The 25,520-nt window shown below is 42.6% G+C and overlaps 1 protein-coding gene across 10 annotated transcripts in view; it reads right to left on the reverse strand.

Moving 5' to 3' along the window:
- Positions 1-25,520, reverse strand: part of herc2 (HECT and RLD domain containing E3 ubiquitin protein ligase 2) — a 225,243-nt gene that overhangs the window by 13,343 nt on the left and 186,380 nt on the right. For 8 of the 10 annotated variants that reach the window (XM_080197614.1, XM_080197610.1, XM_080197609.1 and 5 more), the window contains 9 exons: positions 24,015-24,213; positions 23,513-23,727; positions 21,124-21,301; positions 14,092-14,253; positions 11,909-12,000; positions 7,519-7,658; positions 4,670-4,857; positions 3,674-3,871; positions 3,000-3,083 (listed from right to left, as the gene is read on the reverse strand). In XM_080197614.1, the coding sequence (XP_080053740.1) occupies positions 3,000-3,083; positions 3,674-3,871; positions 4,670-4,857; positions 7,519-7,658; positions 11,909-12,000; positions 14,092-14,253; positions 21,124-21,301; positions 23,513-23,727; positions 24,015-24,213 (1,456 nt within the window). The remainder of the gene's footprint in view (positions 1-2,999; positions 3,084-3,673; positions 3,872-4,669; positions 4,858-7,518; positions 7,659-11,908; positions 12,001-14,091; positions 14,254-21,123; positions 21,302-23,512; positions 23,728-24,014; positions 24,214-25,520) is intronic. The other 2 variants (XM_080197615.1, XM_080197607.1) reach the window with 1 other exon arrangement.

Here is a 25,520-nt window from a genome sequence, read left to right on the forward strand (position 1 = left end):
CATGAGAGCATCCAACATGTAAAAACTTCTTCAGCCTCACACAACGGTTTATACTGCTTAGACATGGTTTGACTGCTTGCTCCCATGCCATAAGATAATTTTCCAGACACTATGGGCGGGGCGGGGTGGGGGGGAGATTTTTCCATCGTACCTGCCATGTGAATTGTAGTGGGGTGGACCACACAAAGGTCCATTGACCTCAGGCAGGATTTTCCGGTTTTGGAGCGAGCACAGCCAGAAAATCCTGCCCCTATGTTATCCTCCTCTGAAACCATGGTCCAAAACTATCTGACTTTACTCTCTGATTACAGCTAGGCTTTTAATAGCAATCTCCTTAACCATGCTTCTATGTTATCTACCTTCACTCCCTTCTTGGTGTCCACCACTTCTCCCCCTTGAAAAATGTTCTGAGATGCACCTCTACATACAAAAAAGACTTGCATTTATAAAGAGCTTTTTCAACCCCACATCATTTCAAAGCACTTTACAGGTAATGAAGTTTTTTTTTAAAGTGTTGTAATGCAGAAACATCGCCAATTTATGCACAGCAAGCTCCCACAAACAACAATATGATAATGACCAGATAATCCATTATTAATAATGCCAATGGAGAGATAAATATCGGTCAGGGCACTGGGGATAACTGCAACGCTCTTCTTCGAAATCGTACATCCACCTGAGAAGGCTGACAGGGCATCAGTTTAATATCTTATCTGGAAAACGGCACCTGCAACAATCCCACAGTACTGCACTGAAGTGTCAGCCTTAACTCTTGAGTTTGAGTCTGGGAATGGAATGAGAATTCATAGCTTTTGGACAAAGCTGAAAGTGCTACCATCTGATCTATGGCTGACGTACATGTGCGATACATAAGGCATCATGTAAAAATTTCAGCATTGCAAAATAAATTAAGCCAATTTGATATGAAATACGATCAGTGGAAAGTTCAGATAGTTGTAAATGTGAACTTGCATTTATATATGGTGTCTTTACTGCAGAAAAACATTCCAAACTGCTTCACAAAAGCTTAATCAGATGAAAGTCAACATTCAGCCGAGGATGTTATGAGGATGTGTAACTCAAAGTTTTGGTAAACAGCTGGGAACATTAAAGGAGGAGAGATAGAGGAGTTAACAATTTCAAAACTCATCGCTTGAAAGGCTAAAGGCACATTGAACAATGGAGGGGTGAAGGGATTTTAGGTTGCGCAAGAGGCTGAAGTTGACAATGATGGCCACAGAGCCAGAGAAATGGTGAAGACAGGGTAAGGTCCTGGAGAGATCTGGATACAAAGATGAGAATTTTGCATCTGAGGCTTCTGGGGGCCAAAATGTAGCCAATATATGTCAGCAACAACAAGGAAAATGGGCAGCAGGATTTGGTGCAATATAGGATGTAGGTGGCAGAGGGGTAGGATGCAGGGGTTAAAATGATAATTGGTAGTGGATAAAGGACAGAGATGTTTTCTAAGATGATCCTGGAATAGCAAGCATTTTAAACAGAAGAGACCAAGGACCAATAGTGTTTCATGTAATTCAGTTAGCTCTAGCAAAGTATCGTGAAAACCCAAGGAATATCAGATCCAGGGCAGCACAGTGGCACCATGGTTAGCACTGCTGCCTTATAGCACCAGGGACTGGTTTCGATTCCGGCCTTGGATGACTGTGTGGGGTTAGTATGTTCTCTCCTTGTCTGCATGGGTTTCCTCCGGGTGCTCCTCCCACAGTCCAAAGGTGTGCGAGTTATGTTGATTGGCCATGCTAAATTGCCCCTCAGTGTCAGGGGGACTAGCTAGGGTAAATGCATGGGGTTATGGGGATAAGGCCTGGTGGGATTATGGTCGGTGCAGACTCAATGGGCCGAATGGCCTCCTTAAGCACTGCAGGATTTTATGATTCTAAACACCAGACCATGGACTTGAAGTATTGAAAAATTACTTCCTTAAATCTAATATTAACTTGATTGTACTTGATAATCGTTTTCCAGATGATAAACGTCTTGTATTTTACAGCGGTCACATTCAGTGCAAGAAAAGTGGAACTATATATAAAAAGGTAATAAGGTTGACAGTGATAGATTGAGAAATAATATGGGAGAACCAGTACTGCAGTACTGAGCTTCTCAGCAGTATATTAGCAGAGATTAAACTATACAACAGTATTATGATACAATGTAAACAATATAGCAGAACTCAATATTACTCCTATATTATGGCAGGTTTTTCAAGAAGGATTTGTCTGTTAGATAAACCTTTCTCGAAACTCAATTTATTCTCCTCCCTCTCATCAAAATCTTGTTAGTTCTCTATTTTACTGATACTATGGTTTTTGCTCTGAACACTTTCCTTTTGCGCTAAAGCTGCAAATAAATATCCCCCACATATTTTCCCCTTTGCCTTAAATCCAATCATACCCCACTGTCTCCTCCTAAAATTCATTACATCCCAACTTTGAGTCCCCTTTAGTCTTCCCTTCCTCCTACAAGCTTAAAAGCTAAGCATCAATTCTTGATTTGTCTCCAACTCTCAGTGACCCTGGGTGTTGTCCTATACTAATAAGTCTTGTCATTTTACCAGGTTTCTTAGTTAGAAGCATTCTTTATCACGATTAAATACTGAGCATCTTACTGACTTCTGAAACAGCAGTAGCTAAACACAAGAACACACGTCAATGTCCTCAGCAATTCAGATCAAAAGATGTAACTAGTGCTGGTTGCAAAATGGAAGGAAAGAATCAGCTGTCCAACCACATTAATGTCTAAACTCATTGAAAAACAAAAACAACCTTCTTCGACAGAAAGTTATTCAACCACAAAAACTGAAATTTAGATTGAGTAAGTGGTACTTGGCTCCCAATATAAAAGAAGAACCCAATTAAACGTGATCATGCGCTATTGCCTAAATGCATTGCTCGCATACCCTCAAGGTATAAACATCAAGAGCAGCAGCTATAAGCTTCCAGTTTTAAAGTTTCACTGGATAGTTTGCTGCATGATTGTACCTGGATTCTGTTAAGCTCCACAACAGGTCCGTGCTGTCGATCCCGGACCATTGTCGCTTGGACTACCTTGCGGAAAGCAGCCTCCTGCAATAAAATGAAGAAGTGGTCAGAACACTGCTAGAACCTGTGCGTAAGGAAATAGACTTCATAAATATTGTTCCCACTGAAATCATGGCATTAAAATACTGTTTCAGTCACTGCCCCCACATTAGTTCTTCAATAACCTCTTACATTCTTCCCTTTTCAAGTACTTATCTAATTTTATTTTAGATTATGTTGCTCTCTGTCTCCATATTACTTGTACTAAAGTATTCCACATTCTAACAACCTCTGTTAACATTTCCTCTAACTACCACCCCGCCCACCCACTGTAGTCTTCAAGTGAGAATCATTCAATCCTGTTCTCTTATCAGTTTGTTAACCAGTGGAAACAACCTTCCACAAAACATTTCTGCTGTAAGATAACCTGCTTACCTTTCCTGCCAATGCTAGTACTCCAATATTAACATTTCAAGACATAACTTGCCCATGGTTTCTGCTAGTGCTGTGAGTGATACTGATTGAAACAGTGAAAATGGGGCCAAACCGTCTTTATTATTCTACACTGCACAGGATATTTGATAAAGGCAGCAATTCCCCAAAAGCTGAACCCCCCCGACAATACAGGGTCTTACCTTGCCCTGGGATATTAATATTCCACGTAAAGTATCGAGTCCAACTGATGGGCCTTGCCCAGTTTCATCAAGTCGGCCTTCCAAATCAAACATCGGAATACAGGGACAGAAGAGTTCAGAGATATGATGCAGGAGTAACAGTCTATTTCGCAGTGAGATTATTGGGATTTCCTGGAGGTAGTTGTATTCCATTGGAATCTTAAACACAAGAGAATTATTCACAGATTTACAAGTCTCACTTTTAAAAGATATTAAATTTTCTGAGTTTCTGACTTCTAAGTAATACTGAAACTTTCACAGCCTACTGCCTGAGCAAGATGGACAGTGCATTGCTGACACCAAAGAAGAAAGATCAAGGATCAAGCCATTCGGCCTTCCAAGTCTGCACTGATCGTGCTGCCCAACTGAACTAAAACCACTTAGCAACCAGGCAGTTAGAAGTGGGCACAAGATTCAAATTCTTCCTTGTTAAATATATTCACTTCAATTCCATGTTTGCCTAGACAATTCTGACTGAGCCCATGAGCTCAACTGGTAAGGAATATCAGGGATGGCCTGATTACTTCAAAGGACACCTTATCGAAACACATTCTGCTGTGGACTCAACTTAAAAAACATTTTAAATTAACTACCAATGCTTTATTCAATCATGGGGATGTGGGCATTACTGGCTGGGCCAGCATTTATTACCCATCCCAAGCATAGTTAAAAGTCAATCACATTGCCATGGATCTGAAGTTACATGTAGGCCAGATCATGCAAGGATTTTAGATTTCCTTCTCAAAAGGACATTGTTGAAAAGCAAACCCATCTCGTTCGTTAATCTGTTGAACAATTAGGCTTTTTATAATTCCTGATTTTTTACTGAATTCAAATTTTACCATCTGCTATGGTGGGGTTCAAACCCAGGTGCCAGGATATTACCTTGGGTCTCCGGATTACTACTCAGCAACAATACCACTACGCTGATGCCTCCCCTATTAACTACTAACTAACCTGTGATGGGAGCTTTCCTGCATTAGCTGGTTTGCTGGTAGACCACGCCAGGGTATGGGCTGACCCACATGCAACACGATTTATCTTTTTGCCTTGTAGTGCGGTTACTAAGCGAGGCCGCTGAATGGCATTGGTGGTTCCATCTCCAAGCTGCCCTTCGTCATTATCTCCCCATGTGTAAACTTCTCCTTGTTAAGAAAGGAAAAAGAAAACTTAATAAAAAAGTAAATTTTTACAAGGCTCAATAATATGGGTCAGAGGAAATATAGTTTATTTGCACTTTCCTCTCCTCTCAACAATTTTCATCCTTAATCCCCTCATTTGCAAACCACTTTAATCTACAGGTGATCAATGCCTCCAGTGCTTTGCCCAGTTGGCCACTGTCGAGGAGTTAGCTGGGTAGCGAGCAACAGCATTTTGTTTAATAGAGTGGGGGAAAGAGTTGAACAAAACCATTGAGCCCAATCCTTCTTCAGCTGCCACCCAACCACACAAACTACAAAGAACGGAGGTCTGGCTCCCGCCTTAGCCTAAGGGTGCCAATCTGCACTGGAAATATCACCAGGCTCAAATAAGCTAATTCGACAAACTGAAAATGCTTCCTCTTTAATGAAAGGATGCTTGTTTTTCTGAATATCCTGAAGAATATCATGCTTATCCTAACCAAATTCAAGGTGCAAAACCTATGATCCGAGCCGGCTTCATAAAACACTTTGGAATTTCTGACCTGAACCATTATAATCCGTAATCAAGAAATAATATTTTCACTGAAAAAGAAGTAAAAGGAAACTAAATGTAGTAGGGTAAATATATGGTGTTACAGGGTGAGGACCAGAGTGGGATTATTGTTGGTGCAAGCTCAAATGGGCCAAATGGCCTCCTTCTGCGCTGTAGGGATTCTATGATTAACAACGCTAGCAAAGTTCTGAATGGTCGAAGTTGTAATACAAGAAAGAGAGTTTCAAAAAGAGCAAAGAAAAAGTAACCAGGAAACCTGATCAAGTGGGGTTGAAGGACAGATATTGGCCAGGACACCAGAGATACTTCTCTGCTCTTAGCTGAAAAGCGGCATTGGCTCTTTTGGCCAGATGGGACCTCAGCACTTTGTCCTAACTACAGCATTTCTGGCAATGCAATAGTATTCAACTTGAGTGCCAGCCTAAGTTATCTGCTTTACTCTGTGACTCCAGAGTAATGCCAAATATCAAGCCACAGATAAGGCCAAAATTCAACAGTGCACATTATACTATGGAGTTTAAATGGCTTTTGCAAACTACACTTTTCATCATGTAACGTTATTATACCTTTAAGAGTTTTTTTTTAAATCATGCTCTCTGCAGCTCACAGCCTTAGCTGATGTCATTGTTGCCAGCTTGATTGGAGGCATCCTTTCTTTGCTGCTTAAACAGGGGTTTGTTTATTTTTACTGGGATGTTTATGACTCTGCACTGTTAGAAAAAAAACTGGTCGGCAGGTCAGGTGATAAGAGCTTTTTCATTTTCAGTTTGGAGCTGCAGGTTTTGAGTTTTAGAAGGGACAGCAAGCTGGAAAGTCTCTGCCTCTCCCTGGTTTTAAAAATTCTGTGGGTTAGTTAAAAACCTTCCTGGAGTAAAAAATCTATTGTTGGTGGCTTGACCAAAGTCTACCTATAGCTCTGGGAGGCTGTTCTGACTTTAAACTGTTCTGCATGTGTCAAAAAGAATTACTTGAACTTACGAGACTGTAAGTTTTCAATTCTCCAACCAAAGGTCTCAATTCCAGTCTCACATGAGCAATAGACTTTGCTGTGTTGAACTTGTTTAAAAGGTTTTGTCTATAGAAGGTTTTGCTTTGATTGAAACATCTTAGGTATAGTTAAGACATTATCATGGTTGTTTTGTTTTTGTTTGTAACTGAAAGTAGTTATTGCTAATTTTCTTTCCATATATGTCAACTGTATTCTTAAATAAACTTTGTTTGATAAAAGCTCCCTAGTGGGTGATTTGAATGATACCTGAAGTGAAAGCTATCATGCTTATCTTAGCAAAACTTATGATCCAGGCAGGCTCCATAAAACACTCTGGAGTTTCTGACCTGAACCATAACAATCCCCAATCGAGAAATAACATTTTCACTGAAAAAGAACTAAAGGAAGTTAAATGTAAATGATCACCTTATAAAGGCTAAAACCAATCCATCATTTCAAATTTTGAAATTAGTATACGCACATATTTTAAAACAAGCACACATTTCAAAAGAGTAAAACCATATTATCTGGAATTTATTTTAAAAGAACTCAGGGATGAACTTAAAACCAAATGTGTCTTTTTGATGTGACCTCTTTCCCAGTCTTCCCAAAGTGACCTCCAAATCCCCAATTAAAACTTCATACAATTTTTTTTTTAAGCACAAACTCTTGGGCATCAGTCACTCAGAAGGAAAAGGAAAATCCCTATTCCTAATACGAATAAATTGGCCCACCTGCCTTCTATCCCTAACGAGGCAAATTAAAAAGGGGTGACCAAAGAATGCAGGTTCAGCTGAGCTAACAAATAAGGCACAACATATTTGACAGAAAGGAGCCTGGGAATTATTGCCACTGAATAACATACAAGTACTTGGCATCTACCAAGCAAATTTCTCTACATAAATTTTAATAAAAGCACAAACCAATATTATAGATTGGTACCCATTAAAACAACAAGGAGCGGAATTTTATAAATGCATGTTTAACCTTTCATATATACAACAATATTGCTGACAGTAAATTACAGCCAATAATCCATTTTATAATTAAAATGTAATAAACTCCTATTGGTGCTGTAGTTGCATTAGTTTATCTAAAAGCTTTCAAATCTGACAAATCTTACCATCCTCAGTACAGCACACGCAATGCAAGGATCCAGTTGCAATTGCGATCACCTTTTTCCCTTGCAAACCCTGGACTTGTCGAGGTCTTCTGACATGGTCATCAGAGCCATGACCCAACCTATGGTAGTCACCTTTACCCCTGTAAAGCCAGATAATTACACAGTACATCATTAGTTTGACTGCTTAGTTTAAAAACAAACGGTACTGCTGAATTTCTGAGGATAGGTTGGAGGAGGAAGTTGGGGAGGGAGACTGGCATTTATGTAGCATCTTAAACAACTGTAAAACATCCCAAAGCTCTTTACAGCTGATGAATTACTTTTGAAGTGTGGTCACTGGTCTAATAAAGGAAACACAATAGCCAAGGTGTACATAGCAAGGCCCCTCCAACAAATGTAATAATGAGCAGATAATTTTAGGCATGATCTATTTGAGGTATAAATGCTGGTCTAGTGCTAGTATTTATTCTGATCTGCAGCATAAAGGGCAAGATGCCCATTTCTCAAGTAAGAGGCAGTTTTTCTTGACAAGGTGATTACAAAGGGACAGTGGTATTGAACTATGTTACACAAGAGGAAGGTGCCTGAATAAGTGGGAAGCAGAAGAACTGAACTGCTCAGGTAAACTTTCATACCACTCAGAGAAACACAGATGATAGGAACAGGAGCAGCCATTTGGAAGTAACAGGGAGTATGAGAGAATTCCATCCTTTGAGATTCTTTTGAAAAGTATCCATCTAATCATTTTGAAAGGACTAAAAAGAATATCTTTTTCTTTTAATTATAAAGACATGGAGGCTTTACTAACTCTGCACCAGTGATGGTATAATCTTAAAATAAGAGCTAAGCTATTTAGCGCATGTTCACACAGAATGGTGGAATTTTGGATTTTGGATCCTCAATTGAAATTTTCAGGATTGAGATTCATTATGCCACAGAGACTGTCCTTGGTTGTTCAGTTGTTGGTACACTTCTTTGTAGTAATCCATTCTGTTCAGTATAACAATGGCCCCTCCTTTGTCTGCTGGTTTGATTTCAATGTTGCGGTTGGTCTTGAGAGAGCGGATGGCATTGTAATGTTCGGGGCTGTCTTATGAGTGCGGCTGATGAATCTGGTATTGACGCATCTCCTGATGACTTGGGCATAAGTCAAGTTGCGGGCCTTCTGGAGGGATTGAGGAACACTACAGACAGTTACCCACAGACCCAACCAAAGAACACACCCCCCAACTCAACAGATTGATCAAGACCTTTGATCCGGACTTTCAGAGAACTCTTCGTGCTCTCATCACGTGTATTCCCCGCATTGGAGATCTCTACTATCCCGAAGATACACAAGGCCAACACACCGGCCATCCCACTGTATCAGGCAATGGGACCCTGTGAGAGATCCTCTCTGGCTACGTCAAGGGTATCCTGAAACGCATCATACAAGGAATACCCAGCTTCTGTTGTGGCAGTACGGACTTCCTACAGAGCACACATGGAGCAGTTGAATCAGGAATACTCCTCGTCACAATGGATGCTTCGGCACTTTACACAGCATCCCCCACAGACGACAGCATTGCTGCAATTGCCTCAGTACTCAACAACAACTGCCAATCACCAGATGCAATTCTACAGCTCATCCGCTTCATCCTGGACCACAATGTCTTCACCTTCAACAACCAGTTCGTCATCCAGACACATGAAGCAGCCACGGGGACCAAATTTGCATCTCAATACGCCAACATCTTCTTGCACAAGTTTGACCAAGACCTCTTCACCACACAAGACCTTCAACAGGACTTACATACAGTCCTCTATCTCATTTTCCTCAGCTAAACATCAAGAACATCAAAAAACATCATCTTTGGCCACAAATTATATACTCTCGCCAACAATTCTGTTCTCCTTCCTGGCTACTCTTGCAGATTGAATCAAACTGCCTGGAGTCTCAACAATCCATTTGATCTAGAGTCGAGCTTCCAAAACTATATCGGGCGGCATGGTAGCACAGTGGTTAGCACTGCTGCTTCACAGCTCCAGGGCCTGGGTTCAATTCCCAGCTCGGGTCACTGTCTATGTGGAGATTGCACATTCTCCTCATGTGTGTGTGGGTTTCCTCCGGTTTCCTCCCACATTCCAAAGATGTGTAGGTTAGGTTTATTGGCCATGCTAAGAAATTAACCCTTAGTGTCCAGGGATGCGTAGGTTAGAGGGATTAGTGGGTATAATGTGTAGGGATATGGGGATAGGACCTGGGTGGGATTGTGTTCAGTACAGACTCAATGGACCGAAGGGCCTCTTTCTGCACTGTAGGGTTCTATGATCTATGTCCTCTGCTTCTCCAAGGTTTCCTACTTTCACCTCCATAATATCGACCATCGGTGTGTAGGTCTTCCACAATGATGTGCTCTTAGGCTGATTGGTTTTACCAAATTGACACTATTCTCCCCTGAATCTGGCTAAGTTAGGGGTTCCATTCGTAGACATGCTGGGTAGAATAGGTGTAGGGTGATGCGGCGGCACGGGCTCGTTGGGCTGAAGGGCTTGTTTCCCGTGCTGGGTTGTTCTTTGTTCTTTGTAATGTGCACCTGACAAACACAATCCACCAGAGGTACACAGATAAGTGTATCCACCAGGGAGAAGGGAGAGTCATGCCCAGGCAATAGCCTGGCTCTGCCCAGGAGAGGGTGGTTCTGTAGGGGAGGTTACTGGGGTTCCATAATGTGGGGGCAGTGGGGTGGTAGAAGTTCTGTGGTGTGGGGGGAGGTTTGAGGGGTTCCATGTCCATGGAGTGTTCCTTTTTGCTAATGTGATTTTTGTTTTTAAATCTCAGGGCATCCTTTGCCCAAGTTGCTGACGGGGTGAGCTGACATCGTGGGACCAGATTTTACATGTTTTTTGTCATAAGATATGGTGGGAAAATCTGGCAGAGCAGGCAGCAGGCCACATTCTGCTTTTTCTGACCAAAATGACACTTTTGGCAAAAATGGCAAAATTCCACCAGACAAGTTCAATGCTGTCCTGCCCTTCACCATCAACTCACGCAAAACCTACTGCCTGTATCCCAGCACTTATCAAGTCTCATACAATTCTATCCTTTCCAACCTTGCTGACCCACAAAAGAGGTAGGTTAGGGTTTCAAGAAAGCATACAACACGCTTGCCTTCATCGTTCGAGGCATTAAGTATAAAAATTGGCAGGTAATGTTGTACAGAACCTTAGGTTCGGCAGGTAATGTTGTACAGAACCTTAGGTTCGGCCTCATTTGGAATACTGTGTGCAATTCTGGTCACCACACTATCAGAAGGATGTGGGTGCTTCGGAGAGTTTAACCAGGATGTCACCTGATCTGGAGGATATTAGCAATGAGGAGAGGTCGGATAAACTCGGTTTGTTCTCACTGGAATGATGGAAGTTGAGGGGTGACCTGATAGAGGTTTACAAGACTATGAGTGGCATGGGCAGAGTGGATAGTCAGATACCCTTTTCTAGGATAGAAAAATCAAGTATTAGGTGACATAGATTTAAGGTGTGTGTGGAAAATTTTGGAGGAGATGTGTGACAGTTTTTTTTTTAAACACAGAGGATGGTGAATATCTGGAACGTACTGCCTGAGGAGGTGGTGGCAGCAGGTACGATAGCGGCATTTAAGGGTCATCTAGACAAATACATGAACAGGATGGAATGGAAGGATTCTGCGTAAGCGCATATGGTTTTAATCTTGGCAAGCATCATGATCGGTGCAGGTTTGGAGGGCCAAAGGGCCTGTTCCTGTGCTGCACTTTGTACATTGCCTCCCAGTCATCCAACATCTCAAATTTAAAATTCTCACGTATTTAAATCTAGTCATGGCCTTATCCTCCCCAATGCTTTAGCTTCCTCCAGACATAAACTCTGCCCTCTTTCCCCTTCCAAACTCTGGCTGATTGCTTAACCCCTTCACCCGACCATTTTGAATCATGCCTACCTAAACTTCACAACATAGTATCGCCTCCCTAAATTCTCCCTGTTCTCCACTTCTCTCTCTTCCCCAAGACCCTCCATAAAATTCACTTTTTTGTCCACTTGGTGGTTACCTCTCGTCAATATTTGCTTCTGCACGTGAGCTATATTTTACTTGCACTTATTCTGTATCTTGAAATGTTATTTTCCTGAGATTAAAGCAAACAACGTAAATGCAAGTTTCTATTATTACTAAAATGGATGCTGATCACCTGCAAAATGACTTGTCAAGTCTCTATGAAGCAAATAGCAAAGAAACTTAAGATTGCTAAAATTAAGGTAGAAGGTTAAAAAAGATTTCATTTCCACTGTGTACACAAATACTTTTCATTCAGGTCAACAGGAGCTGATGAAAGCAGCTGAATATCACAAATACAGATTGTTAAAGATATATGCATACCAGGTGTAAACAGATCCAGATTTAGTTAAGGACACGGAAAATTGTGATCCACATTCCACTTTAACCACACCAAGTCCAGTTAGGGAGTCAATCTATTTGCAGAAAATAATGAGAAACGTCAATAGAAGCAATCCCAAAAGTTGTCAGCTTTATTCATACATTTATCAGTTCATAAGTAAACTAGAAATACACTGAAACAATGAATTTCAAATAAATAACAAGTTTTTTTTTAGAAGAATAGTAGTACAGAGTTGAAAGCAAGCAGTCAGACCCAATACAGAGCACACTGGAAAATCAGTCTCCAGGTAGTTGAGAATGGACTCCTCTGTAGATTCCTGCTTTGTGAAAGGGGCCTCTCGAGTTTGCCTCATACAAATATTTTGTGACTTATTTCCTCTAAATTCTTAGATTAAATAATCAAGATTGCAAGTGTGTGAAATTTTGGGTTAACATAAAAGTGTTGTTGAGGTAAGTAAAAACCATTTTGACGCGAACAGACAGGAACACACAGAAGTTCAAATCTGAAAGACAAGGCAAATAAGGGAGAATAAAATAGGGGCGGCACGGCGGCACAGTGGCTAGCACTGCTGTCTCAGTGCCAGGGATCCAGGTTCGATTCCCAGCTTGGGTCACTGGCTGTGTGGAGTTTGCATGTTCTCCCTGTGCGTGCATGGGTTTCCTCCCACAGATGTCAAAAGTCATGCAAGTTATAGCAGCATCTCCATGCGCTCTAGTGAATTCAGATACAAGGTGGCCAGTGTCCAGATCCCACACTTTCACAACAAATCCTTCACAGCAAGTGACGACTTGTCTCATTAACTTATTGTATTGACAGCACAGTTGCAATATAGAGTGCCTTCAGTTCCTGAGAATGATAACAAGCAGCCAGATCTCCAGAGTCAAATCAATGGAGATCTGGCTGCTTGTTATCATTCTCAGGAACTGAAGGCACTCTATATTGCAACTGAATCAGTGGCACGACTACTGCTCCAGGGCAGAGAGGTGCTGAATGGAGGCTTGACACACAGGAAGCCTGTTCTGTGCTGTCAATACAATAACTTAATGAGACAAGTTGTCACTTGCTGTGAAGGACCTTTCCTCCCACAGTCCAAAGATGCGCAGGTTGGGTGGATTGGCCACGCTAAATTACCCCTTAGTGTCAAGGGGGCTAGCTAGGTAAATGCACAGAGTTACGGGAAGAGGGCCTGGGTGGGATTGTGGTTGGTGCAGACTTGATGAGCCGAACAACCTCCTTCTGCACTGTAGGATTATATGGTAAGATCGAATTAAACATTAAATTTGGAAGTGCAGCAATGATCGGATTAGGACATAGGTAATGTTCCAGGGACAAACATTCAAATCTCACCATGACAGATAAGATCATCCTCCTTAGGATCTTCAACCCTAGGGCTCTATACCAAAAGAAAGACCTCAAGAGGAGCAATATTGGCAATAATGCACTACATAAACTGAAAGGAAACAGATTAGATGAATCAAAGCATGGAAAGGAGAACATGAGTGGAAAGGAGTCCACTGGGGCAACAGCAGCTCTTCCTGGCTTGACACGAAGATTCGAAAATAAATTTTACTTACTTTAGGATCGCTGCTATCTGCTCAGTTTCCTTCATGCTACGAAAGCTTAGATACTTCCAAGGAGAACAGAAACTCCAGAAGATGATTTAACAGGGTGAAGTTTGACCCTCAAAAAAATAGGTGGACTGGGTCAGGTGAGATGTTGCAATTTTTTTTAAAATCTGAAAGAAGACCCAGTCCACCTCAAACCTGACACTTCCAGGCGCAATGGCGACAGGGCAATGGGTAATATTAAGAGACTGGAAGCCAATGACTGAACCTGCTCTGCCAAGCCTCACGATAACTGGTAGCTGAAAGGAGATGAGGAGAACTCCAGGAGAAGCAAAATGCCTTTAAAGAACTGCTTGTGGGCCAAGAGCAGCAATGGTGTTCCTTCAGTCCCCGTAAGCTGCCCCAGATCATAGCTATACAAAAACCACAGGGTGAAGAGGAATTGGACCCCCCATTAATATTCAGTAATACACTACCATTTTCTGCTCCATGTGAATCGAGGATAAGTCCATGCAGAATTAATTTCTCCCCTATATCATCAAATTTGTATGGATTTATCTGAATTTAGGATGAAACCTCAGTTTATAAACTCTTTGTACCTTCATTGGAACTTTACAGCCATCACTGCCTCCTCTTCCAAGCTTTCCATAATCTCCATCTCCCCAGGACCAGACAATGTCATCATCGGTCAGACACAGAGTCTGTGCATCTCCGCTTCCACATGCAACGTCAATGACCCGGTAACCCTGCAGTGCTTCCACCTGAGAAACAAACACAATTTCAAATTCACTAGGAGAACAACTGTGCACAGCACCATCCACAATAGAGGCCAGAGTGAAATGCATTCAACTGGACACCACGTATTATGGCTGTCGTATTCAGAATAACAAAAATGGCAGCTTCTGCTTCTTCGACCCTACAGTGCAGAAGGAGGCCATTTGGCCCATCCAGCCTGCACCGACAACAGTGACAGCCAATTCCTATTGGCACACTAAGTGATAATTTAGCATGGCCAATCAAGGTAACCCACACATCTTTGGATTGTGGGACTAGGAGAAACCCATACAGACACGGGGAGAACATGAAAATTCCACTCAGACAGTCACCCGAGGCCGGAATTGAACCCGGGTCTCTGGAGCTGTGAGGCAGCAGTGCTAACCACTGTGCCACTTGTTGAGCCTTCTGATCTACAGCACACAGGAAAGAAGTCTGCCTGGTGTGTATGGACAACTCAAATAATATTCAGCTCCACAGGCAAGGAAGTACTTTCATTTTGGATTATCAAAAGTGAGAAATGCAAGGGTAAGATCATTTTCAGTTGGCGTTCTGCTGAACTTTGTGGGGGGAGGGTGGGGATTTTATGTAATGTATGTTATTGAGGCAAAGCAGATGGGATTAGACTGAATAGCCCTTTTTCCGTTAGATGGATGTGATGGGCCAAATAGGCCTTTCTATGTTTCAAATCTTTCTTTAAATCCATTTAGCTTAATACAAAAGCATAATACTGCAGGTTCTGAACATCTGAAACAAAAGCAAAACATGGAAATAATTAACAAAAATAGAGTCAACATTTAAGGGTGATGACGTTTCATAAAAACTGGAAGGTGTTCAAAAATGTAACAACATAAGGAGGTACAGAAAGGGAAAGAAAGCGAAAGGGAGGGAAAAAACAAGACGAAGGCAGCATATGGTATGCTTGCCTTCATCAGCCAGAGTATTGAGGTGGGAAATCTACTGCAGCTATATAAAACCTTGGTTAGGCCGCAATTGGAATACTATACACAGTTCTGGTCATCACACTACCAGAAGGACGTGGAAGCTTTGGAGAGAGTGCAAAGAAGGTTCACCAGGATGTTGCCTGGTCTTGAGGGTATTGACTATGAAGAGAGGTTGAATAGACTAGGATTGTTTTCACTGGAAGGATGGAGGCTGTGGGAAGAGGGGCATAGATAAGGTAGTCAACATCTTTTCCCAAAGGTAGGGAATCTAAAAGAGGGCATAGAACATAGAACATTACAGCGCAGAACAGGCCCTTCGGCCCACGATGTTGCGCCGACCAGTTAAAAAAAATACAACAATGACCCACTAACCTAAACCAATCCCTTTTCGTCCATAAACCTGTCCACAGACCTCTTAAACGCCCCCAAACTAGGCGCATTTACAACTGCAGCAGGCAGGGCATTCCAATCCCTCACCACCCTCTGGGTAAAGAACCTACCCCTGACATCTGTCCTATAACTACCCCCCCTTAGTTTAAAGCCATGCCCCCTCGTGCTAGATTTTTCCATCAGAGGAAAAAGGCTATCACTATCCACCCTATCTAAACCTCTAATCATCTTATATGTTTCAATAAGATCCCCTCTTAGCCGCCTTCTTTCCAGCGAAAACAACCCCAAATCCCTCAGCCTCTCCTCATAGGATCTCCCCTCCATACCAGGCAACATCCTGGTAAACCTCCTCTGCACCCTCTCCAAAGCCTCCACATGCTTCCTGTAATGTGGGGACCAGAACTGCACACAATACTCCAAGTGCGGCCGCACCAGAGTTGTGTACAGTTGCAACATAACGCTACGACTCCTAAATTCAATCCCCCTACCAATAAACGCCAAGACACTGTATGCCTTCTTAACAACCTTATCTACTTGATTCCCAACTTTCAGGGATCTATGTACACATACACCTAGATCCCTCTGCTCCTCCACACTATTCAAAGTCTTCCCGTTAGCCCTATACTCAACACATCTGTTATTCCTACCAAAGTGAATTACCTCACATTTCTCTGCATTAAACTCCATCCGCCACCTCTCGGCCCAGCTCTGCAACCTGTCTAAGTCTTCCTGCAAACTATGACACCCTTTCCTCACTATCTACCACACCTCCGACTTTGGTGTCATCAGCAAATTTACTGATCCACCCAACTATACCCTCATCCAGATCATTAATAAAAATCACAAACAGCAGTGGCCCCAACACAGATCCCTGAGGCACACCACTTGTAACCGAACTCCATGATGAATATTTACCGTCAACCACTACCCTCTGTCTCCTATCCGCTAGCCAATTCCTAATCCAGTTCCCTAGATCACCCCCAATCCCATACATCTGCATTTTGTGCAGAAGCCTAACATGGTGAACCTTATCAAACGCCTTACTAAAATCCATATACACCACGTCCACTGCCTTACCCCCATCCACCTCTTTGGTCACTTTCTCAAAAAACTCAATAAGGTTAGTAAGGCACGACCTACCCGCCACAAAACCATGCTGACTATCTCCAATCAACTCATTACTCTCCAAATAACTATAAATCCTATCCCTAATAATTTTTTCCAAAACCTTGCCCACAACAGAAGTGAGACTCACCGGTCTATAATTCCCGGGGAAGTCTCTGTTCCCCTTCTTAAACAATGGGACAACATTCGCTAACCTCCAATCATCTGGTACTATACCAGAGGCCAACGACGACCTGAAGATCAGAGCCAGAGGCTCTGCAATCACTTCTCTTGCCTCCCAGAGAATCCTGGGGTAAATCCCATCCGGACCAGGGGACTTAGCTATTTTCAGACCCTCCAGAATATCCAGCACATCCTCCTTATCAACTGTAACACTGTCAATTCTACTCCCCTGCAACCCAGTGTCCTCCTCAGCTATATCCATGTCCCCCTGCGTGAACACCGAAGAGAAATATTGGTTCAATGCTTCACCAATCTCCTCCGGTTCCACACATAACTTCCCTCTGCCATCTATAACTGGCCCTAACCTTGCCCTAACCAACCTTCTGTTCTTGACATACCTATAGAACGCCTTAGGATTCTCCTTAACCCTATCAGCCAAAGTCTTCTCATGTCCTCTTTTAGCCCTTCTTAGCTCGCTCTTCAACTCCCTCCTAGCCAAACTAAAGCTCTCTAGTGCACTATCCGAGTGCTCACGTCTCATCCGAACATAAGCCTCCTTTTTCTTTTTAACCAACGAATCAACTTTTTTGGTGCACCACGGTTCCCTAGCCTTACCAATTCCACCTTGCCTGACAGGGACATACCTATCACAGACTCGCAGTAGCTGCTCCTTGAAAAAACTCCACATTTCGGACGTTCCCAATCCCTGTAATCTCCTAGTCCAACCTATGATTCCTAATTCTCTCCTAATAGCCTCATAATTACCCTTCCCCCAGCTAAAACCACTGGCCCGAGGTTCATGCCTATCCCTTTCCATCACTAAGGTGAACGTAACCGAATTGTGGTCACTATCACCAAAATGCACACCAACTTCCAAATCCAACACCTGATCTGGCTCATTTCCCAGCACCAAATCCAATATAGCCTCATCTCTAGTTGGCCTATCTACATACTGAGTCAAAAAACCTTCCTGCACACTTTGCACAAAAACTGACCCCTCTAACGAGCTAGAGCTATAACAATTCCAATCAATATTAGTAAAGTTAAAATCCCCCATAACAATTACCCTATTACTTTCACTCCTAACCAGGATCGTCTCCGCAATCCTTTCCTCAACCTCTCTAGAACTTTTAGGAGGTCTATAAAAGACTCCCAACAGGGTGACCTCTCCTCTCCTATTTCTAATCTCCGCCCATACTACCTCAACAGACAAGTCCTCATCAAACCTCCTCTCTGACACTGTGATACAATCCCTGACCAATAATGCTAACCCTCCCCCCCTTCTACCTCCTTCTCTACTTCGACTAAAACATTTAAACCCCGGGACCTGCAGCATCCATTCCTGCCCCTGCAGGTTTAAAGTAAGAGAGGAGAGATGCTAAAGGGTCCAGAGGGGCAATTTTTTCCCCCACACAGGTGGCTGCCAGAGGTAATAGTAAAGATGGGTACAATTTTGTCTTTTAAAAAGAACTGAGAGTTAGGTGGGTAAGATGAGTACAGAAGGATGTGCACCAAACATGGGCAATTCGGACTAGCTTAGTGGTTAAAAGAAAGGGGCAACATGGACAAGTTGAGCCAAAAGGGCCTGCTTCTATACTGTAAACCTCTATGACTCTAGGAGACCTGATAGAGGTCCTCAAAATTATGTGAGGAAAAGACAGGGTGGATAGTCAGAGGCTTTTTCCCAGGCTGGAAGTCTCAATTACAAGGGGGCACAGGACCAAGGAGAGAAGGGGGAAAGTTTAAGGGAGATATGTGGGGGAAGTTTTTCACGCAGAGTGGTGGGTGCCTGGAACGCGCTACCAGAAGAGGTGGTGGAATTGGTCACTTTTAAGAGGCATCTGGATGGGTATGTGAATAGGGAGGAAATAGAGGGATATAGACCGAGCAAGGGCAGAAGATTTTTTTTAGTTTAGTTAGGGCATCATGATCGGCACAGGCTTGGAGCATCCAAGGGCCTGTTTGTATGCTGTACTTTACTTTGTGGTACTTTTCTCTGTTGTGCTAGAGTGGAAGACAGGGGTGATTAAATGACATAAGGGATGGTGGTTAAGGCAGGGTTGGGGTAACGGGACAAGTTACGAAGCAAAAGAAGGGCCCAGAAGAATTGTAAAAGGCAATAGTAGTGCTATCCAAAACAACTGGAGCACAGATTTATGATCTGAATTTGCTGAACTCAATACTGTAAAGATAACGCCTGACAATGGACACTCAGTGCAACATATAGATAAGCTGAAATAAAAACAGAAAGTACTGGAGAAACTCAGCCAGTCAGACGTGCTGTCTGTAGAACCAGAGATAACATTTCAGGTCATGATGTCCCTGGAAGAGTATTTCTTGCATTTCCTGTTTCTATTTCAGATTTCCAAAATCTGCAGGAGTTTTATTTTATATGGATAAGCTACATGACTTTAGCAGGTTAAACAGTACTCCTGAGGGGTTCCTGATCCTTCTCACCTCTATACTGGGCAAATGAAAACACTGTGGATGGGTGTGGATTTCCAAGCAGTTTGATTTGTGCACTCAACCAAGGTGAACAGTTCCTGCACACACCAAACCCAGCTAGCAAATCAAAATAGTGGGCTGCTTAGGTACTCTAAAAGTCACTTTTACTTACTTCCTTCTCATGCAAGCAAGGGTGATGTTGAAGGTGGTAAGTTGTGGATTTAATGTGGAATTATTTAATGGGTGTGTAAATGTTCTGGTCAATTGAAGGCTTTGTGAATTCATACTTTAGAATCCTCTTATGCCAAGATCTGGCCATCCTCCTATTCAACGATGGCATCCCATCTGAGATTACCATTCATGCATTGTGAACCTCAGTTAAAAAGTTTTGTGTGCTTTTCGTCAGGGAGATGTGTTTAAATTTTGATTAGAAGCATATGATGGAACCATTTCTAAACCTTCTTCCTCACCCTTCAGCACCGAGCAAGGACAGCTCCTTGGCACTGATACTCTAGCAGCATTCAGGTCCCCTCAGTAGTTCCACCTGAACCTAAGATTTTTGGATGAGATTCCGAGGGTGGTTCTCATTTCAGTCACAGCAGTCTTAGTGTCTTTATACGGTGGCAGAAACATCAAGGCTTGTCTCGCATCGATGTTGTTGCTCAGTGGGCTTTAAGCGCATTAGTTGTTGACCAAAGCCGAGACCATGCCCTAACGAGTCATGAGGCCAGAACACATAAGGGACTCGCTCTCTCAGCAACTGTTTGACCATATCATGAGATGACAGGGAATGGCTTTGATGGCTAGGGGAGATGTGGCCATATGACCTCACTTAGTTTTACTCTTCCTGGAACCTGTCAGCAATGACTGTATCATGGGCACCTCTCCCATGTCTTTCCTCCTTCCTCCATGGTATCAGCATGCGCATACCGTCCCTCAACAACACCCTTGGGCTTCCTGAAACCCGACAACTTCACTTCCAGTGAGCTCTCATCCTCCTCCAGTTCACTGTCTGGCAAGGGTTCACTTCTTTGCATAGCCAGATAGTGAAAGGCACAACACACTGCAGTCATGGCGGAAACGCTCCCTGGAGTGTACTGCAGTGAGCCAGCTGAGCAGTGCAAGCACCTGAGCAGTAGCTCCCAACATCCTCTAGTCTGCTCCATAAAGGGAGTGTGTGGAGTTGTGAGCAGTGTGTTACCAGTCATTGGTACGACTGCGAAGGCGATTCACTGGGGTCAGCCAGTGTTTCAGTGGGTATCCCTTATCCCCATGCAGGCTTTCTGGCCCCTCCAACATCTCGGTATCTGGGAGTGATTCAGGATGTAGGAGTCATGGCAACTTCATGCTGTTGGGAGAATTGCAAACTGTTTTTATGGTGGCAAGTTTACGACTCTTTGCTTGCCGCCAGATTCTCTGCTCGCTGTGAGATTCTCCCTCCAGTCCTTCCTGCCACCAAAACCCCCAGGCAGGATGGAATTTGGATTTTACGTGCTTTCGAGACAAAATAAGTTAAGTGTGAAACAAATAAAGTTGTTTAAACAGCTGAAAGGAAATAAAAATTATGTTTTTGAGGAAAAAAATCTCAAAAATGTGACACAGAAGGCCATGAAGTTCAGATGAAATGAAAGCAATGATTAAGGTTCAAATCCAGAATGCTGCATTTGTAGAATAGTGGTAAACATATAAATATACATTGTTTTGAATTTTTATCTCAATAAATGTAACAACAACATAGGAATGCGAATTTCATCATCATCACTGTTTTAGGTTTTAATTAGTAGCACTCACCAACTTTGGTTTCAGCTGATCTTCACTGTCCCCATGTCCCAGTCTTCCATATCTGCCTTTGCCCCAAGTATAAAGCTCTCCTGCTGCAGTAATGCAAGCACTATGTGCTCCTCCAGCAGCAACATCAATGACTTCAATACCACGCAGTGATTCAATAACACGAGGACGGTCACAGGGACTGCAAGAGGCAAAAGTCAAATGAAATACGTGTTTTTCCACTGAGTTTCTCAGTGATATTAAAATGGTCACTTAGTAACATTTCTTACATCCCAAAGGTCAAACAATTTGAAAACATAAGCCATCCATCAGTCAAAGCTGGAAGTAGCTAGTTGGAATATGTCATGGAGCAGATCACGGAAACAAGATGTTACCTGTTGCTGTGAAGTAAGTACCACTAACATGGACCAGCTCATGCAACCAATTTGTAAACGGTTCTCATCAGCCAACCTGGCAGCCTCACATGACTACAGTGAAGTGTGTCCCAAATGGATTGGCTCACCCGCTAACTTGCGAGCTTTTGAACCAAATGTTCTGGGTTCAAGTCCCACTTCAGGACTTGTTGGCCATGAAAGCAGTGTCATTGATGCGGTTCAAACAGATTGATAAACTGCCTGTTAATCCTCCCAATACATCCCCTCCCTCCCCCCTCAAGGGAAAAAAAGTGTACATAAAGGTATGAAACAAACGAAATACCGCAGATGCTGGAAATCTGAAATAAAAACATAAAATGCTGGAAAAGCTCAACAGGTGTGGCAGCATCTGTGGAGAGAGAAACCAAGAGTTATGGTTTTGAGACTAAAGAAGAGTCACTGAGACTCGAATTGTTAACTCTATTCTACTCTCCATAAAAGCTGCCAGATCTGAGTTCTTGCAGCACTTCCTGTTTTTATTTCTGGCCAACTGGAATTTGCACGACAGTAGCTAGCTTAGAAAGGAAAGAAGTGGAAAATAATGTACTTAAAACAGTAAAGTCCCATCATTCATGGGGTTATATTCCTGCTAAAACTTGTAAATGGTGAAGCGGTGAAAGATAAACATGCTTTGCAATGGGAGTTAATCAGATAGGCTCCAGCAATATGAGGGCAGCACTGGTTTGTGCACAGCAAATTGTGGTGCCTGCATATGGTCAACAGGGGGAGCCTCTGAGCAATAACAGACATATTAAAGATTCTGGACAGACAATCCTCATTTAAGAAAAAAAATGAATCACCTCAAAACTGATAAACAAAACATTAAAAAATTCAGGAAACAAAGTGGGCCACTTAGCCCCTCAAGCTTGTTTCACCATTCAATAAGATCATGGCTGATCCAATTCTAATACCAACTCCACATTGCTGCCTAGCCCCAATAACTTATCTCCCTCTTGTGAATGGTGAACATTTCAAAATCGAACAGGGCTCTTATTGTAGTTCTGGACCAAAAGATTCAGATATTTAAAACCATGAGAAATAGGGACAGGACGGGGCTACACTTCAGTTGTACCCATTCCAGGCACTAACTTAACACTTTGCTGTGTTAAGTTAGGTATCTTCAGAACTGTTTACCACACTCCTAAGTCTTGTGTCATTAGCAAATTTTGAAATTGCACTCTACACCCACAAGTCCAAGTCATTAATGTTTATCAAAAGCCACAGTTTCACTCTTGAATCTTGAGGACACCTTATCAAACTTTTTTTTAAGGTCCACATACATCTCACTGCACACTGCTCTCCTTTGCCCTCACTGTTACCTCCTTAAAACAATGGATTTGGAAGAAAATTCTGTTGGCTCTTAAAAATATAGAAGGGGAGAAATTAAATGGCTGTTCCCAATGGTACAATGCAGACCTTTGTCCAGTCACTGGGATAAGCAATGCTGTGGGCTGTGACTTGAGCTCTTGAAAGACGACAAAGAAATGGGCATTTGGTCCAAGCAGTCAATTATGTTGTTTTTGCTCCACTTGAGTCTTCTGCCATCTTTCTTCATCTAAATCTTCCATTATATGCTTGTCTAGCTTACCTTCAAATGTACCTAGACGATTCTCTTCAACCACTCCCTGTGGTAGTGAATTGCATGTTCTCACCACTCTTCGTGCAAAGAACTTTCTTCTTTTGGATTTCTTGGTGGCCAATGTATGTTGATGGCCTCTAGCTCTTTCCCACAAGAGGAAACCATTCTCTCTGTATCCACTCTGTCAAAACCTCTCATAATTTTAGAGACCTCCCATTACTTTTCAAGAGAATCAGGAAATTCTAGATCTCCTTTATGTTTACCCACATATTTCCAAATCATCCTTCCAAAATTTCCAAACACTTTCTCCAGTGTCTCTACATCATTAAAGATTGAATTAAGAAACAGCACAACAGAAACAAATATCCCCCCAACCCAGCTTCAGAACTCTCCGACTTACCTCCTATTCCCATGCCCCAGTTTGCCATCTTCTGCCTCTCCCCAAGAGTAGACTTCTCCTTCAGATGACAAGGCAAGGCAGTGCTTGCCTCCTGAATTCACTGCCACCTTCTTTACAAAAACATGTTGAATGGATTCCAGCAAAGTGGGGGTAGATACAGACTCTGTTCCTCCAATTCCCAGTCTCCCACCAGCTCCATATCCAGTGGCATACAACTAAAATAATAACACAGTAAGAAATAGAATTACTCATGCAATGTACTTTTATTGCCACACAGCCAGATTCCTTCTGATTCATCACTGATCAAATATTGAAAACAATGCAAAATAGTATGAACAGTTTAATTTTGCTATGGATGAAACAAAAATAATATTTTCAAGGTTCTATTGGAGCCTCTTGAAGATTTACAGTGCTATACTTCAAAAATGACTATAGCATATGTATGCTTCAAAACAAGGTAGCATTAACTGACAGTCATAATAAAGGACACTTGAAAACTCACCTTTCCGTCTGCTGTTACAGCAAACAACGTCTGCTCCCCACCAATTAGCTGCACGGGTCTTAAGGTTGCCAACGCCTCACACGGTGTTGGAACTTTAACTTTTGCACCTTCAATACCCCCCAGTTGACCTCTGTGGTTGTGACCCCAACCATAGATAGTTCCACTTCCACCAGCAGAAAGGGTCCAATCATCAGACCGCCTATCAAAGAAAAATACATTTAAGGTACCCGTACATCTTTGATCCAATTGCTTTTATCAACTCTCAGTAAAACAAACAGACTTCGAGAACAGATTTTCCCCCCCAACTATCATTCAGTCCATAAATCTCCCAGTAAAATCAGTCAATATGATTTGAATTCTGAACGCTTGGTGCCAAGACAGGATGGATGATGGACTTCTGCTAATGATCTCATCGATGTAATTAAAAAGGTTAACTGATTTTCTATTGCACAAAACAGAACCCATGACCCCAACTAATACAGTTGTCAGTACCTTGAGAGAATCACAGCACAGAATGAGACCATGTCTGCACCGGCTCTCTATAGTTTACCTAGTGCCGTTACCCTCCTTCTCTCCATTGCCCTGCATATTCTTCCTTTTCAGGCAACAACTGTTGAATATCTCGATTGAACCTGTCTCCACCACTCTCTTGGAGTGCATTCCAGGTCCTAATCACCCACTGTGTGTGAATGTTTTTCCTTGTGTTGCCATGCCTTCTTTTGAAAATTACCTTAAATTTGTGCCCTTGTGTTCTTGATCTTTCCATCCGTGAAAACATTTTCCCTATCTACCTTGTCCTGCACTCTCTCATGAATTCACACCTTTCTTGGACACAATGCTCCAGTGAGACCACCACTGACTTTTTGAATTTCAACATAACCTCTTTGCTCTTGTACTCTATGGCCACGATTTTACTGGTTCTCCCATCGATGGGCGAAGTGAGCTGGTAAGAACATAAGAACTAGGGGCAGGAGTTGGCCATCTGTCCCCTCGAGTTTGCTCCGCCATTCAATAAGATCATGACTGATCTTTTTGTGGACTCAGCTCCACTTACCCATCCGCTCACCATAGCCCTTAATTCCTTTCCTGTTCAAAAATGTATCTATCCTTGCCTTAAAATCGTGCAAGAGCCAAGAAACTAGATTGCACCCGATTTCTAGGTTTTCGCGATCTTACTGGCATCAGATTTCCAGCACAGTCAGCCTCTCACCAGAAATGGGCTAGAGGCTGAATAAATTATTTAAATTTATTAAAATGTTTATTTGCATGGGTTTAGTGAGCCAAGTACTCAAATGACTGGGCTCACTTTCCTTTTTGGTCTCGCTGGGAGAGGTTCCGTCCGTGAGGAAAACACCTGCTCACCATGAACGAGGAACAGTCGTGTTGCCTCAGCAGGTAGAACCAGAGGCCATTGAGGCCTCCTCGGGTTGGGGGGGTGGTGCTCCTTGGGTAGTGCCAGCCTAGCACCCTGGCAATGGCCACTGGGCACCTTGCACTGCCCATCGA

The sequence above is a fragment of the Carcharhinus amblyrhynchos genome, chromosome 10 (genome assembly GCF_965287045.1).
Source record: "Carcharhinus amblyrhynchos chromosome 10, sCarAmb.v2.hapA, whole genome shotgun sequence".
Classification (NCBI taxonomy): Eukaryota; Metazoa; Chordata; class Chondrichthyes; order Carcharhiniformes; family Carcharhinidae; genus Carcharhinus; species Carcharhinus amblyrhynchos.